General features: G+C 47.6%; 1 protein-coding gene across 2 annotated transcripts in view; it reads left to right on the top strand.

Annotated features, from left to right (window-relative positions):
- The window catches only part of SNRNP48 (small nuclear ribonucleoprotein U11/U12 subunit 48), a 46,510-nt gene extending 31,925 nt beyond the window's left edge, over positions 1 to 14,585 (top strand). The window contains exons 8-9 of one of the 2 annotated variants that reach the window (XM_068098988.2): positions 13,236 to 13,619; positions 13,761 to 14,585. In XM_068098988.2, coding sequence (XP_067955089.1) covers positions 13,236 to 13,619; positions 13,761 to 13,767 — 391 coding nt within the window. In that variant the 3' untranslated portion in view covers positions 13,768 to 14,585. Of the gene's footprint in view, positions 1 to 11,999; positions 12,172 to 13,235; positions 13,620 to 13,760 lie in introns of those variants that run through there. The other variant, XM_068098989.2, reaches the window with a different exon arrangement.
- Positions 14,586 to 15,274: the final 689 nt, after the last annotated feature.

The raw sequence follows: 15,274 nt of genomic DNA, 5'->3' as shown, positions 1-15,274 counted from the left end.
CTGCACCCTCCTCCTCTTAGGCACCGACCGGGCCTACAACTTTAATTTAGTGTGACACGTAGGTGTAGTTCCCTCTACTTTTAACCTGACCCTGAGTGCGACAGTTTTAAAACATAGATAAACGTGTCCCGCTGCTCCATTGCACCCTGCCTAACAGACTCACGCCCACAGTTAACCGAATTGCGGAATGGTCTTCAAACTACACACTGATGGTGGGGAGCATTATTTACAATTGACGCTACTTTATTTACAAAACGCAACCCAGGACCTGTGATTGTTCTTTCTGGGGGGGGGGAGACAGTCTGCTCTGCATCAATGCACCATGAAAGCACCCAAAAATGCACCAATACACCCTCAGGCACCAATCGGTGCAGTCACCACAGTTCATCAATGTTCAATAATAAAAATAACCAAACAACCCCTAACCCTGGAGGTGGTCTCTTGCTCTTCGGCTCCCTCTGCTGGCTATTATTATTTCTTCCAGGTGTTGTCTTTTTCCTTTGCTGGCGGCCTATTTGCAATAAAATGCACCCAACGTGTCCATTTTTATTTATTTTATTTATGGCCCACAGGGCCGACTAGTGTGGTTCAGCTGTGGGGCATCGGTGCCCTGTGGCCAAGGTCCGCCAGCAAGATTTCAGGCCTTCATGGCCGGTTCCAGCAGAGGGGCCATGCCCCAACCCATGGGGTCCATCAGTGGTGCTCGGCCACAGACATGTGGTCCATAATGTGGTGCATCGATGCAGACAGCTGGTTCTGGGAGTTTCGGGCGCACAATGGCAGACTCACGCACGCTCCCCTCGGCGCCCAATGGCGCACAGGTCATGTGGGAGACAAAAGGGGGAAGACAGATGAGCGAGGGGTAAGGTCACAAGGGTACACATCAATAAGGCAATGCAAGGCGAAATGCGTACGGAGAGCGAAGTGAGAAAGCTCGTCCCTACTGTACATCACCCCCCCTGTCACCTACACTACCCTTGCCCTTACCCCATATTTACAAAAATCTACACATTTACCAATCCGTCGCTATCGTCACGTCTTCCCATATTTCCCTTATACCAAATTCGTCACCACAATCCCTCTAGCCAAAATTTGCCATCACCCAATTCATCATCAATCCTCATAAGGAGGAAGAGATGGAACATCAAGCACAATGTCACACCCACGTCATGATGCGTCTCACATTCCAAACATTTGCATCAAAAATAATAAAACAACCTGGCATGGGGTGGAGGTACGTCATCTCAGGTGAGTGGATGCAGATGGTGCAAGGAGATTCTTCATCCTAACTATCCTCTAAATGACTTTAACACACTTTACACTACCCGGGGTCTTTCCCTGCCAAACCATTGGCAATCTTATTCTATGTGGTTTTAAAAACCAAATTCCCATTGACCAAACTGTGGTGCTTCTCAATTTGGGGTCTCACTTCCCCGATTCATCTCCCGGTGCCCTTGCACAATTTCTGGGCTGAGACATGTAGCTCTCCCAGCAGGTCTACCCACCTGCACACCTCCACCACTGTAGTTGCCACCCGAGCTTACCTAGCTCCTCACCCGAACCTAACTACTGGGGAAGGCCCCTTCTGGCTCTGTCACCCCTTGGTGCCCTCTGGCACTGGGCTACCCGGGTCCGTCCTCCGGATCCTCGGGCCCCATCCACAACTACCGGCTCCCAGAGCCCACCTGCGGCCTCACCTGGCCGACATCCTCACAGTGGTGGAGTGCCCAAACCAACTACACACACTAACAGGCTACACGCCCAGCCATTTCCACAACACTAATGCACCCATCCAAATACCATTCTCTCACCCGCACCACAGATGCCAATATCCAACCACAATTTACCTACACCCTCTACCTAACACTTACACTACCCGCCCCGGGTATTCGTGATGGGGGTCCACTCTTCCCCCATTCACACCTTCGCACCATCCACTCCACTCCATTGTTTCCACCATACTCACTCCACGACCATCCATTCCAATACTCCATACATTCCACACTACCATTTATTCCATACACCTGTTCCTCATACCTGTTGTTGCACACCTGTGCACTCACACCTGGTGCCACCTGCACCCTCCTCCTCTTCCTGGACCAGTTGGTCAACACAACACACATCACCATTACTCACTCAAACACTGCTCCATACACCTGTTCAGTTGCACACCTGTGCAATCACACCTGTTCCTTACACACTTTTCAATCCTCAAACACACGGCATCATCTCATCTAACTACTCCCCTCTGGAACTTGCGCTTCCCAGTCGTCCCTTTAAACTATTGCGCTCCCTCGTCATTATTATCCACTCTAAACTACCTGCGTCCCCACTACAGGTGTCATTGTCACTACCTAACCTTAACGTCACCTAAAGTCATCTTCTAGGTCCCTACACATTATCCAAACACTCCCTCGGCGAGCTTACACTGCCATAAACCCCATAAACTAGTGCTCCTTTGCCCCCCGCTGTGAGGGATGGTGGATTGGCCATCCCATCACATGGGGCATCTCTTACTATTAATTTTGCTCGTCCAATTTCCACAAATAAATTTTTTCCCAATTACTGCCAATTCTACCCACGATTCTAAATTTCGTATCAAATCACTATCACCATCATCATCATCATCACAGTCCGCTATATCCTAGCCTCGGTGCGTCATGACATCATTAAAACCCGGCTTTGCAAAGCCGAGCAATGAATTCGGGTGGTTTGGTCGCCTGCAGGTTGAATCCGTCCGGCTTTCGGTTCAAGGGAGGTGGTTTGGTCGGGCCGAGATTCCACGCACCATCTCGGCGCGGTACCTTGCGGTCCCGGGCCCGATGGCTCAATCTCCCCTGGTCGGAACCCCGTCCCCACGAGGGGGCACTGGTCCGCTTCCTCCCACTCGCCCTTGAACCGGACCGGTCGCCTCGCCCGCCAAGGCCCAGACTCGACCGTGCAGGGCGGGGCCAAGCCCGAATCGGCAACGACGCTTCGAAAAGAAACGACGCAGCTTCGATCCGCGCCGGGCCCTGCATCCAACAAAACACACCGCGCCCCGAGTGTTCGCATCGGCTATCCGTCGCCCTCACCGCTAACCCGGTTACCGTCGATGCTTCTCCGGCATGCTCACACGCATACGCTACCCCTTTCACCCTCACAAAACCCGGCGTTCCAACGCCGTCCGTACATTCCACCAACGCTCTCCCTGTTACACACCACACCTCTCGCGCACACTCTTGCGCACACCTCGGTCCACACCTCTCCTCCGTTACGTCCTCCGTAACACTCACCATGGGCGTGCACTCTGGCATCCACCCACTAACGCGCTCACATGGGCTCTCCCACACCCGTGCCATGACCAACTCAGGTGTGCTTCCTCGCACACCCTCAACCACCACCTTACTCTCCGTGTCACACTCCGTACACCCCGACGTGCATTCTCGCTCGCACTCGGTTTCACTCCCACACTTTATAACACACCCACTCGCCGACGCACACTTTTTTTTCACACGCGTGCCATTTCCACTCACACCGGACCCTTCACCAACGCCCGGGTGCCTTTTCGATCCCAAGCGCGCGACAATTCTTTTGTCGCCAAACATCCTCTTACAAAATCTACCCGCACAATATACAGCACGACTCACCTGGGGGATCCTTTTCTCCACGCGCACCTGCAAACTCTTTATTTGGGTAGTGAGCACACCATTATGAGTTGAGCACAGACCTTGCACATTTTCCATTTCTCCCTGCAATTCCCGGGCGACCTCCGTCATCTCTTCAATTTTAATTGTACCCACTACTGCTTTGTCATTGTTCCCCTCGACGACCGTTGGCTTTAATAAAATTCCCCTACCTCATCGGTCGCCGGCTTTTCAAAACCCCGTGTCGCGATTTCTACCCCCGTCATTGTACCCGCGCTTTCCTCCGCTTCGCTCAACCAGCGCTTCTCGACCCGCGTTACCTCGTCGTGCACCCTTGGGACCCTCTCGCCCAACCTGCGGTCTCTGTTCCCTTCCGCCTTTTTCAATCTGGCCATTCGATCCATATCTTCGTTCAGTTCCTGCCTTGACACTCCCATCGTCGCTAATAATCGCGTTATACAGGCGTCCATTTGCGCAGCCATTTGCTGAGACATTTGCACATCTATCACAGCCATTTGCGCAGCGGGCGCGGCCCTCACTGCCATGTGCGAGGCGCCATTTTGCGCGCCCGTAACCTCGTGCGCGAGAGCGCCATTTTGCGCGCCTGGAACCCCCTCAACCACCTCCTCCATATACATTTCCCCGAGGTCCTGGGTCGATTCTACCCCGTCTATCTCTCCCACCGGCATCCCGTCGCCTTGACCAGCCATGGCGCGATTTCAAAATTCGGGTTTTTTCTTTAAAAATAAAACAAATTTCCAGCAGCTCCAAATTTTGACCAAATTTTTTTCCTAGATGTTTTTAAAAATTTGGTTCGGGCCCCGAATCTCACTCCCAGACACCAATTGTTACGGTCCGCGGTTAAGGATGTTGTTTGCCGAGCGAAGGCACCGCGGCCGAACAGTTGTTCCCACACTAAACCCGATTCACCCAAACGTTGGCCGTATCGCGCCACAGATATTCAATGTGGAAAAGACTAAGACGACGAATGCAAAGAGGAAGAAGAAGAAGACGTACAGAAGAGTAACGGGGTTTATTATTTACACACACATAAGCAAAAAGAGCAGTCACGATTATTTACAGGTGACATGAAAACGCAGGTGACACAGTGAAAATTACTAGCTTATACAGACTTAGTTTACTACCCAGGACAGCACGAACAAAACAAACTCACGTACGCAAATGGATGGAAGGGTAGGAATCGTTTGGAGGGATGAGCAGGTGGGATCACAGGGCACAGCGAGCGGGTCCACTCTGGGCGGGAAGCGGGGAGCCGGCAGCTCCTTGTATTCGGCTTTACAGCGCACGCCAGCAGCTCCTTGTATTCGGCTTTACAGCGCACGCCAGCAGGGTCACTCGCTGCCCCGTCAGGGCTTCACGCGGCTGGTTGAAACGGGGCTGGACTCATCTGCCGTATCTCTGGTGTATCTTCTTTCTCTCTCTTGGACCTCCCAACCCAGCTCTCTCTTGGACCCTTTCTTTGTCGTGTACCTCTCCACGCAGCTCACCTCGTATTCCCTTCCTCTCACTTCTCTGCTCATCTGCGATCTGTTGGGGAACGTCCCGCAGCGGGTTATATAGGCCCCGCCCCTCAACCTTCGTGAACCTCCTTGATCTTTCTCTCCACGTCCAACCCCTTGTTCGTGGTTGGTTGAGTGGGGCTGACTCACTCCTCCCCTCTCTGACGAGGTGGGGACCCGCCTTTCTTCCCCAACCCTGCCTCGTGGTCAATGGCGGCTTTGGAGGGGATGTAATTGCCAAATTTGGCTCACCTTCACTCTTTCATTCCCCTTTTCTCCCGCCTCTGGAACAAACTCCCCCACTCCCTTCAATCCCACTCCTCCCTCCAGGTCTTTAAAACAGCTGTTCACCACCATCTCTTATCTTCCCCCATCGAAAACCTTGATCTTTTCTACCCCCGGTAATTCACCCCAGAGTCCTTGCAGTGTTCATATGTTTTATTCCTCTCCCACCTCCCCCCAAGTCCTCCCGATGTCCCTGCTCTCAAATGTTGTGTTTGTGTCCTTCCCCCTCTTCCCCCTCTCTTTTGTGTCCTTCCCCCTCTCTCCCCATCTTGTCTGCCGCTCCCCTTGTTTTTTGTGTTTTGTGTGTCGGTTTGTCTTTTTGTGTGATTAATGTTAGCTCTTTCACGAGCCTCGATCTTGAATAAAAAAAAAAAAAAAAAAGATTTGAGGTTTGGCCATTACGAAAGGGGAAATGGAGGTTTTTGGGAATGGGAATGAAGGGAATCTATCTCTTTTTCACTCGGTGCAATGGAGTGTCATGTTAATGGACGACAAAGCCTTAATCTAAAACACATAATAAAGATATAAGCTACTGAACAAGGGTATTATAGTGTCCTTCAATGTGGTGTTTCATGGAATTAACTACCGGGACGCCCTTTTTACCTTTACATAACTCTGGAGGCAGGAGGCGCAGAATAGACAATAATAATAATAAAGCACACAATAAAAAAAATACCATCCTCATATCCGCAACATATATATATATACTATTCACCCCAAATCCACTTTTTTGAAATACCAACTTACAATTACAATTACAATTACAATTACGTATAGATATCCCCGGTGTGTACCCCAGTTTAGAATAGGTACACCGTCTCCATGCGTGTCGTAAGAGGCGACGAAAAGGGTTGGCGTCAGGAAGGGCATCCGGCCATAAAAACATTGCCTCAAAAAGAGAACCATGACAATTACAACTACATATGGGCAGGGTACAGCCCAAAGTACCCCGTGGGGGACCCCACTCCCTCTCGTCAAAACTCAAGGTGGGGTACCCGATCGAAGCAAGTGTGGAAATCACTCCATTTATGACGACAAAACGTTTGATGCCCGACGTGGAGATCGGTTTCTGAGGTTTGGGACATGGAATGTAGGGACAATGACAGGGAGATTTTTTTTTTTTTGGATACAGAATCGAGGCTTGTGAAAGAGCTAACATTTATTTCACAAAGAAATCAAACATCAAACAAATCAAACAGACAAACAAAATGTATAAAAATAGGGAGCGGAAGACAAGATGGGGAGAGAAGGGGAAGCACACAAACACAACATTTGAGAGCAGGGAGATGTGTGGTAGGGAGAGGGCTTGAGGGGTGGAGGTGTGGGGGTCGGGGGGGGGGGGGGTGGGAGAAGTATAAAACGTAAGGACACAAAGGACTTCCAGGACAGAAGTTGGTATTTCAAAAAAGTGGATTTGGGGTGAAATTATCGGGGGTAGAAACGATCAAGGTTTTGGATGGGGGAAGATAAGACATGGTGGTGAACAGCTGTTTTAAAGACCTGGAGGGTGGAGTGGGATTGAAGAGAGTGAGGGAGTTTGTTCCAGAGGCGGGAGAAAAGAGGAATGAAGGAGTGAAGGTGAGCAGAGAGTCTTGATTTTGGCAGTATAACCATAAGAGGGTTGTAGGCAGATCTTGTGCGACCTGTAGGACTATTTTGGGGACAGAGCCCAGAGAGGGCTGGGGGGGCAAGGCCAGAGAGGAATCTGTAGAAGACGGAAAGACCACCAACCTGCCTGCGGTGAGTGAGTGAAAGGCCCTTGGAGTTAGCTTCATCCCGGGAGATTCCAATGATTCTGAACGCTCAGATCAGGAGAAGTGGTGGAAGTATTGGTCAGAAGAAGAGTTGTGTGCAGGAGTGCAGGAGACGAGATGGAAGGGAAGTGGTGTGAGAATGGTGAAGGGTAGGCAGGGACAGAAATACAAGTTTGTGTGGCAAGGTTGCCCAGAAGGTGTGAATGGTGTTGGTGTCCTGTTTTCTGAGGAGTTTATAGACAGTGTGGTGAGTATGACAAGAGTGAGTGAAAGGTTGTTGATGGTGAAAATGATGATTGTAAAGCTCTTGGTGAACGTCATCTCGGGATATGCTCCGCAGGTTGGTTGGAGCGATGAAGAGAAGGACAAGTTCTGGTGTGCAATCGAGAAGCTGATGGAAAACGTGAAAGATGAGGAAGTTGTTGTGGCAGGAGGAGACCTAAATGGACATGTGGGAAGGAGTATGGACGGTTTTGAGGGAGTTCATGGGGGTTGCGGTTATGGTGTGAGAAATGGAGAAGGTGAAAGGATTTTGGAGTTTGCTGATGGAGCTGATTTGTTGATTTGTAATACTCAGTTCCAGAAAGAGGACAATAAGCTTGTTACATCCACGTCACGTGGGTCGACGACAACCGTTGACTACCTGCTGGTGCGTAGGCGAGATAGGGGGTACCTCCGGGACACAAAGGTGATCCCGGGGGAGGAGGCTGTTTCACAGCACCACTTGGTTGTCTGCGACATAAGGGTGAAAGGTGCGAGGACAGCTCGGCGGGTGAAGTACCAACCGAGAATGAAGGTGTGGAGGTTGAAAGAGGTGACAGTGAGGGAGGCATTGAAAGAGAGCCATATCAATGAAAGATAGTCTGTTGGGAGCCGTTGGTGAGGTATGTGGATGGACAAAAGGACCACCGAGTCACTCGGAAACATGGTGGTGGGATGATGAAGTTGGAAAGAAGATTGACGAGAAGAGGAAGAAGTTCAAGGAGTGGCAGAAGGCGAAGGGTATGGGGGCAGAAAAGGCAGAGCATGAAAGTTGCTCTTTGTTCAAAAGCAAAGGCGCAGGAGGAATGTAGGAAAATGTTCGGAGAACGCTTGGATTTGGAAGAGAGTCAGAGAGCGGTATTCAGGTTTGCTAAGCAGATAGCGAAAGAGAGGTGTGATGTGATGGGGGTGAGTTGCTTGAAGGATGAAGTGGAACAAATCGTTGTGGACCCAGATGGAATTAAAGGAAGATGGAAGAGATATATGGAAATACTTTTGAATGCAGCGAATGAATGAGATGGTTTGGTCATGTGTTGAGGAAGGATGAAAGTGACTGGTTGAGAAGAGTGATGGAAATGAATGTAGGAGGAAGTAGAGGATGGGGAAGACCGAGAAAGACTTGGCTAAAGATTGTCGAAGAAGAAATGCGGGCAAGGGTTTAACAAGGGGAGATGCAGAAAATAGGGCAAAATGGAGAGGATTGTCATGGGGACTGCAAGGCTAACCCCTGCTTTTGCAGGGAAAATGGCCCCAAAATGCCTGTTGTTGTTTGTTGTGTGTGTGTGTGTGTGTGTGTGTGTGTGTGTGTGTGTGTGTGTGTGTGTGTGTGTGTGTGTGTGTGTGTGTGTGTGTGTGTGTGTATGTATGTATGTATGTATGTATATATATATACATACACACACATTGGATATATATATATTGGATACAAGATCGAGGCTCGTGTAAGAGCTAACATTAATCACAAAAAAACAAACGGACACATAAAACATATAATAAAGGGGGCGGGAGACAATATGGGGAGAGAGGAGGAACCACACAAGTACAACATTTGAGAGCAGGGACATCAGGAGATCTGTGGGAGGGGGAGGGAGAGGGCTCGGGGGTAGGAGGCGTCGGAAGTGGGGTTGGGGGAGGGGGGTGGGTGGTAGATGTATAAAACACATGGACATTGCTGGGATTTCCAGGAAAGAAGTCGGTATTTCAAAAAATTGGATCTGGGGTGAATTAACGGGGGTACAAAAGATCAAGGTTTTGGATGGGGGGAGAGAAGAGATGGTGGTGAACAGCTGTTTTAAAGACCTGGAGGGAGGAGTGGGATTGAAGAGAGTGTGGGAGTTTGTTCCAGAGGTGGGAGAAAAGAGGAATGAAAGAGTGAAGGTGAGCAGAGGGTCTTGATTTTGGCAGTTTCACCAGAAGAGGGTTGCTGGCAGATCTTGTGCAATCTGTCGGAATATTTGAGGGACAGAGCTGGGGGAGCTCGGCCAGAGAGGAGACGGTAGAAGACAGAAAGACCACCAACCTGCCTGCCGTGAGTGATTGAAAGGCCCTCAAAGTTAGCTTCATCGTGGGAGATTCCAATGATTCTGAAAGCTTTGGTTTTAACAGCATGAAGCCGAGCTAGGTTTGAGGCAGGAGTACCGACCCAGAGGGGAGAACCGCTTTCCATTGAGCTGCGGATGAAAGCCTTGTATGTGGTGAGGGGCTCAGGTGTGCCAAGGAAGGACTTCGCACGATGGAGGATGACTAGTCGGCGACTGGCTTTGGAGGCCAGCTTGGAAATGTGGTTTTCCCAGGAAAGATCATGGTAAATAGTGAGACCCAAAATCTTGAGTGACAGAACTTCTTGGAGAGGATTGTTGAGAAAGTAGATGGGAGGGTTGTCCAGACGGTCTTTTCGGAGAGACATAGTGAGAGTGTGAGATTTGTCAGGATTGAAAGACATGTTTCACTTGTTTGACCAGTCTGTGATTTTGTCCAGGTCTGCAGAGAGTGAGGAGGCTGCAGACTGTCGATCTGAGGGATGACGAATGGAGCGGCAGAGAGTGGAGTCATCAGCAAAGAGATAGAGAGGTTTTTCAAGAGTGTAGGAGAGATCAGTGATGAAGACCAGAAAAAGCCTAGGGCCCAGAACACTGCCTTGAGGAACTCCAGCCCGAACAGAGTGGGGAGATTAGAGAATTCCATTTAGGGCCACACGTTGACTACGACCAGAGAGGAAGTCCGCAAGCCATGCGTGGAGATTTCCATGGATTCCATAAGAGGCGAGTTTGGTGAGCAGAGCGGGGTGCCAGGCCGTATCAAAGGCATGTGGCATGTCAAGGGAGATGGCTCTGATTTCCTGTTTGACATTGAGGACCTTCATCCATTGTTGAGACAGCAGCAGCAGCATGTTCAGAGTGGAGTGACCTGGTCTGAAACCAAATTGATGATCAGAGATCAATGCATTGGAAAAGAGGAAGGATTTGATATCTGAAGCAATGATGGATTCCATGACTTTGCTGATAATTGGGAGCAGGCTGATTGGTCTTTAGTTTCCAGGATCTGTTTTTGCACCTTTTTTGTGGAAAGCGGTCATGTTTGCTGATTTCCAAGCAGATGGCAGATGACCTTTCACAAAAGAGAGGGTGAAGGGAACAGAGAGAGGGTGTGAAAGAGCGACAGAGCAGGATTTTAGGACCCGTGGGCTGATGCCGTCTGGTCCCGTTGCAGAATCAGAGTCGAGGATTGACAGAAACTTCTCCACTTTGTCAGGAGAGAAGGACACAGAGTCGAGGAGCAGCTGGGTACGACTGGGTACGTTGGGTACAGAGAGAGACGGGTTTGGGACACAATATTTTGAGGCAAACACAGAGTTGAGGCATTCAGCTTTTTTACATATGGAGTCAGCTGTGTGGCCGTTTGAGGTAAGGTAGAGAATGGCCAGAAAGATGTCTACTTTAACAAGCATATGGTCAGATGAACCGATTGGAGCATAAGAAGAGCAGCAGACATTTGCAGGGAAGTTTGTCATAACCAAGTCTGGAAGAGAAGATGCTTCATAGACTGAGATCCGGGTCGGGAAATTGACAGATTGTGTCATTCCCAGTTGGTCGCAGAAGTTCTTTGCTGAGGTGCCATGGCTGGTGTGAGAGGTACCCACACTCGGCCAGCTGGCATGATGACAGTTTAAATCACTACATATGAGGAAGAGAGAGTTGGGATGAGTAGATAGAAGTTTGTCCATGTTATCAGCGAGATGTAGATGGAGTCATCACTGTTTGGTGGACGGTACAACACACATATGAACAAAAGGTGGGAGCGAAGGGGAAGCGGTAGCCAGAGGTACTCCTGGGGGTAAATACAAGTAAATAAAAGGTGTTTCAAAAAAAGTGGACTATTTGAGCAGCCTGATATTCTGTCGTTTCCAATGCTATACCCTTCTCTCTTGCAGGTTATGGTAATCCATTTCGTGAATTACAAGTGTTCCTTATGACGAGGCTGTACTGCCATTAATATTATTCTTCATCTGATATGTTATTTGGGGGGTTGGTGGGGGAGAGGAAGTGGGGTTTTCCTTCGTAATACTTGCTGTCCTGACAGCAACTCTTAATTGCTATGAGATGAACAAGTGAGTCGAAATGGGAAGAGCACCTGGCTGATAAGGCACAGTGCATCATTACCCTCAGAGGATCAATGTCTGACTGCTTCAAAGCCATAAACCCCGTTAAACGGAAAGAGCTAAATAATCTATTGGGTGAAAGACTTTTGGAATTCTATAAAGAAGTTGTCATCACTCATGGGAATCCATAATGACATTGGGGTGGAAGGAAATGGTTGAACATTTGATGAACAGGCTGATGTATTTCGTGAGTGGAGATTCAAAGAAAAGTCTAGTACGCACTTGTTAAAAACATTGTGGAATGATTAACAAACCTCGATGTATATCGTGTCGTACATCTGCTTGGGTGACGTGTTTTACCAGCTTGATGGGTGTAGGTGGAGAGCACCATGTAATTTACAGGATACGAGTGTATAATATTTTTCCTGAATTCTAACTCGTTTCTGTTCGACAGGATATCAGAGGTAGTGCACGAGCCTTTAAGCTACCCAGTCGAGGTTGGAATCTCAAACCGAATACAAACTGTCAGGCCGATGCCTTTCAGGCAGGGTGTTGCACCAATGAATACCGCCATCCCTCGGGTCAACGGTTGCTAGTCTTCGTTGATTTATGTTAAGGATCATATGGTGAGTTTTGCAAACGGTCGCCAAATGTAACGGGCACCCTGGCCTAATTTGCAGAAGTACTGAAACAAACGACGACGTGGCAACGGCTCAGTAATGATGCAACCGGTGGGTGGGATTTTTATTTCGATCCCAGTTCAATATGCCGATAAAAGAAGACTTGCACTTCTGCAACCAACGAGCGGTTACATGGTGCTTGCATGTTGGTTTGGCCATTGTCACGTGACCATGGTACTCACATGGTATTTGAAAGTGCGCACTTTAGAGAGTGCTACGTGAGCTGTTCTGTACTGATTATTCAGTGCATATTTTACGTTTCTGTGATTGTTATATGTCGCTAACTCGCAGGTGTTTACATGGGGTTGTTTTGTGGAGGAGGTAAACAGGAAGCAAGCTAGCATTGTGTTTGAGTGTACACACATGATATTCATGTATAGTTACCAATCATCTGCACATTAAACATGCACCGGTGGTGAGAGAGAGTAAGATCCTGCCACTTGTTAATGATAGGTACAATTGTTTATGTTTACCTCTGCCACCGAAGGTGGATGGAGGTTATGTTTTCACCCCTGTCTGTTTGTTTGTCTGTAAGCAGGATACTTCGACAGATTGGGGGAAAAAAAACTTTGTGGACAGGTTGGTTGTGTGACAAGGACGAATCAATTTGTTTTTGGTAAAAAGCCGAATCCGGATACGAGAATTTTTTTTTTTAATTTTCAAGTGATTCTTCACCATTGAGTGATAGGGCCAGAAATGATATGTCGCATGATATTTCAAAAACTTATGGATGACTTATGACAAAACTTGATGGATGATTTGGGGAATTGACAAAAACAAGCAGATTACATTTTGGTTCAGGCCCGGAACCAGATCCGACCTATCGGTGAGATACAAAACGCAAACTGTTCAGCCTGGCGGAGGAATTCTCTCTATTGAGTGCTGTTGTAGTCCTAAATAAATTCCAATCGACACCTCTGTCAATAAAACGACTAAACTTTGTTCACCATTAAAATGAAACTTGATTGCTTTCATCAAATCTAACAGATTCTTATTTGTCTCACCACCAGGTCATTGTCACGTGACCAGCATTCTGGGTACTTCGAACGAAGGACGGTTCACCAGTGGGATACAGAGCAGGAAAAACGAGATGTGTCCCGACGAAACACAGAACGAAGCCGTGAGAACGAGGAGACTGAGAAACCACGTCGCCGAGGTTCATATGTGGATGGAGCAAAGCAGTATCAGTATCTTGGTGGGTCCAGCCGAGAGAACAAAATTGAAAAGCATCGAACGCGTGAGAAAGACGACAGGACAGCGAGGTGTGGAAGTCCAGGCAAGCACAGAAACAGAAACAGAAACAGGAGTCGGAGTCGGAGCCGAGAATCCCATCACGATAGGCGACGGAGAAGTCGGGATCGGGATCGTCGAAGCACCAGGGACAGACGAGACAGGTACAATTGTTTAACTTACAAAAAGGCCCATGTCATTATTCGTGGTGACTTTCTTTCTGTCGATTTGCTCCAAGGTGTTTTTTCATACACCAAAGCACTTTATTTTCCAATCTTACCTACGTGTGCGTGTGCGCATTGCAGGGATTAACAGTAGCGGTCTCGTGGCTCTTCAAAAGGCGAGGGAAGATGAATGGCGTGAAGTTAAAAGTTGGGAAGCTTGTTTTTTTGGTACAGAAAGTGAAAGTAAATGTTGTTGGACTGTTGATGTTCCGGTTTACAAATTTGAAAAAAAAATAGATTTTTTTGAGAAATGAAAATCACAATGGTCCCAAACCTTAACCCTTCTTCTCATTCCTTCCATGTGGTTGTTTTAAGGGACCGTGGGTAATTTATGGCCAAAACTGTTTAGACCAATGTTGTACTTCGAGAACCGTTAGAACAATTTAGTTGAAAGATGCAAATTGACAACCACCCAACTGAGCATGACATATGCACGCTGAGGGACTTTTGTATTATTTCGCTTTTAACTTTCGTTTGCTCATGTCATCCTAGATTGATTTTCCCATTCACACAGCAAATGTATATTTTGAGTTTGATTGCTCTCTGGTTTAGCCATTGATTCACTTGAGTTATGCTCTCGTGGTTTTTTTTTTTTTTTTTTTTTTTTTTTTTTTCTCTCTTCCCTCCCCCTCCCCTCTCCTCTCTTCTTTCTTTTGTGTACAAAAGAGAAAAAAAGTTCACCGGAAATGACCTTTTGCCTATATAAATCGCGTTGTGTGAAACAGGTGTAGAGTGTTGTGCAGTCACATCCCAGATGTGATTCACTTTTCATTTACTGCTCTTGACATTCACATTACCAATTGAGGCTACATTAAATATCCAAATCGCTGCCACAGGTATTGTGGCGCTTGAATCACTTGTTCACGCTTGTTCACGCTTGAATAAATTAAAATCGGTGTTTTTTTTTTTGTTCTCGTTTTCTTTTTTCCACTTACTTCGGGTAGTGTTGGCTGCTGTAGCGTTCTACATGTGCTTTCATATATACATATATATATATATATATATATAATTATATATATATAATTATATATATATATATATATATATATATATATATATATATATATATATATATATAGATATATATAGACACAAAACTGCAGCAACAATATATATATATATATATATATATATATATATATATATATATATATATATATATATATATATATATTGTTGCTGCAGTTTTGTGTTTTTACAATAAAGGTTAATTTCCCCTCATAGTTTAGTTACACTACAACACGTACCCTCGTTTAAGCTCAGTTATTTCGTAGTAAATGTAAGCGTAGACCTTTCCTGTGTTTAGTTTGCGTTGAGTAGGACAAGGAGAGTTAGGTCCTTTACGATGCCTCGATGCTTTGGGTTTTGGCGTGAAATACCACGAGGCCGGCCTGAATAAGTCGATCAAGGCCGAAGGAAGGCGGGGCAGGAGGAGTGGGAGTGACCGGTAAGCACGAGCCGCCAATCAGGGCTCGAGGGGAGTGACTTACCACTGCGGCAAAAGGCGGGGTTTGGAACATTCGATGCGGTCTAGGGCGGGGGCAATATAACCCTGTGCCCAGAGCCCCCCCCCCCCTCAGTTATGAGGACATGCG

This window comes from Myxine glutinosa, chromosome 7 (assembly GCF_964187855.1).
Source record: "Myxine glutinosa chromosome 7, kmMyxGlut1.1, whole genome shotgun sequence".
In the NCBI taxonomy this organism is placed as follows: domain Eukaryota; kingdom Metazoa; phylum Chordata; class Myxini; order Myxiniformes; family Myxinidae; genus Myxine; species Myxine glutinosa.
The sequence above is the reverse complement of the archived record's forward strand: the minus strand, read 5'-3'. Positions and strand labels throughout refer to the sequence as shown.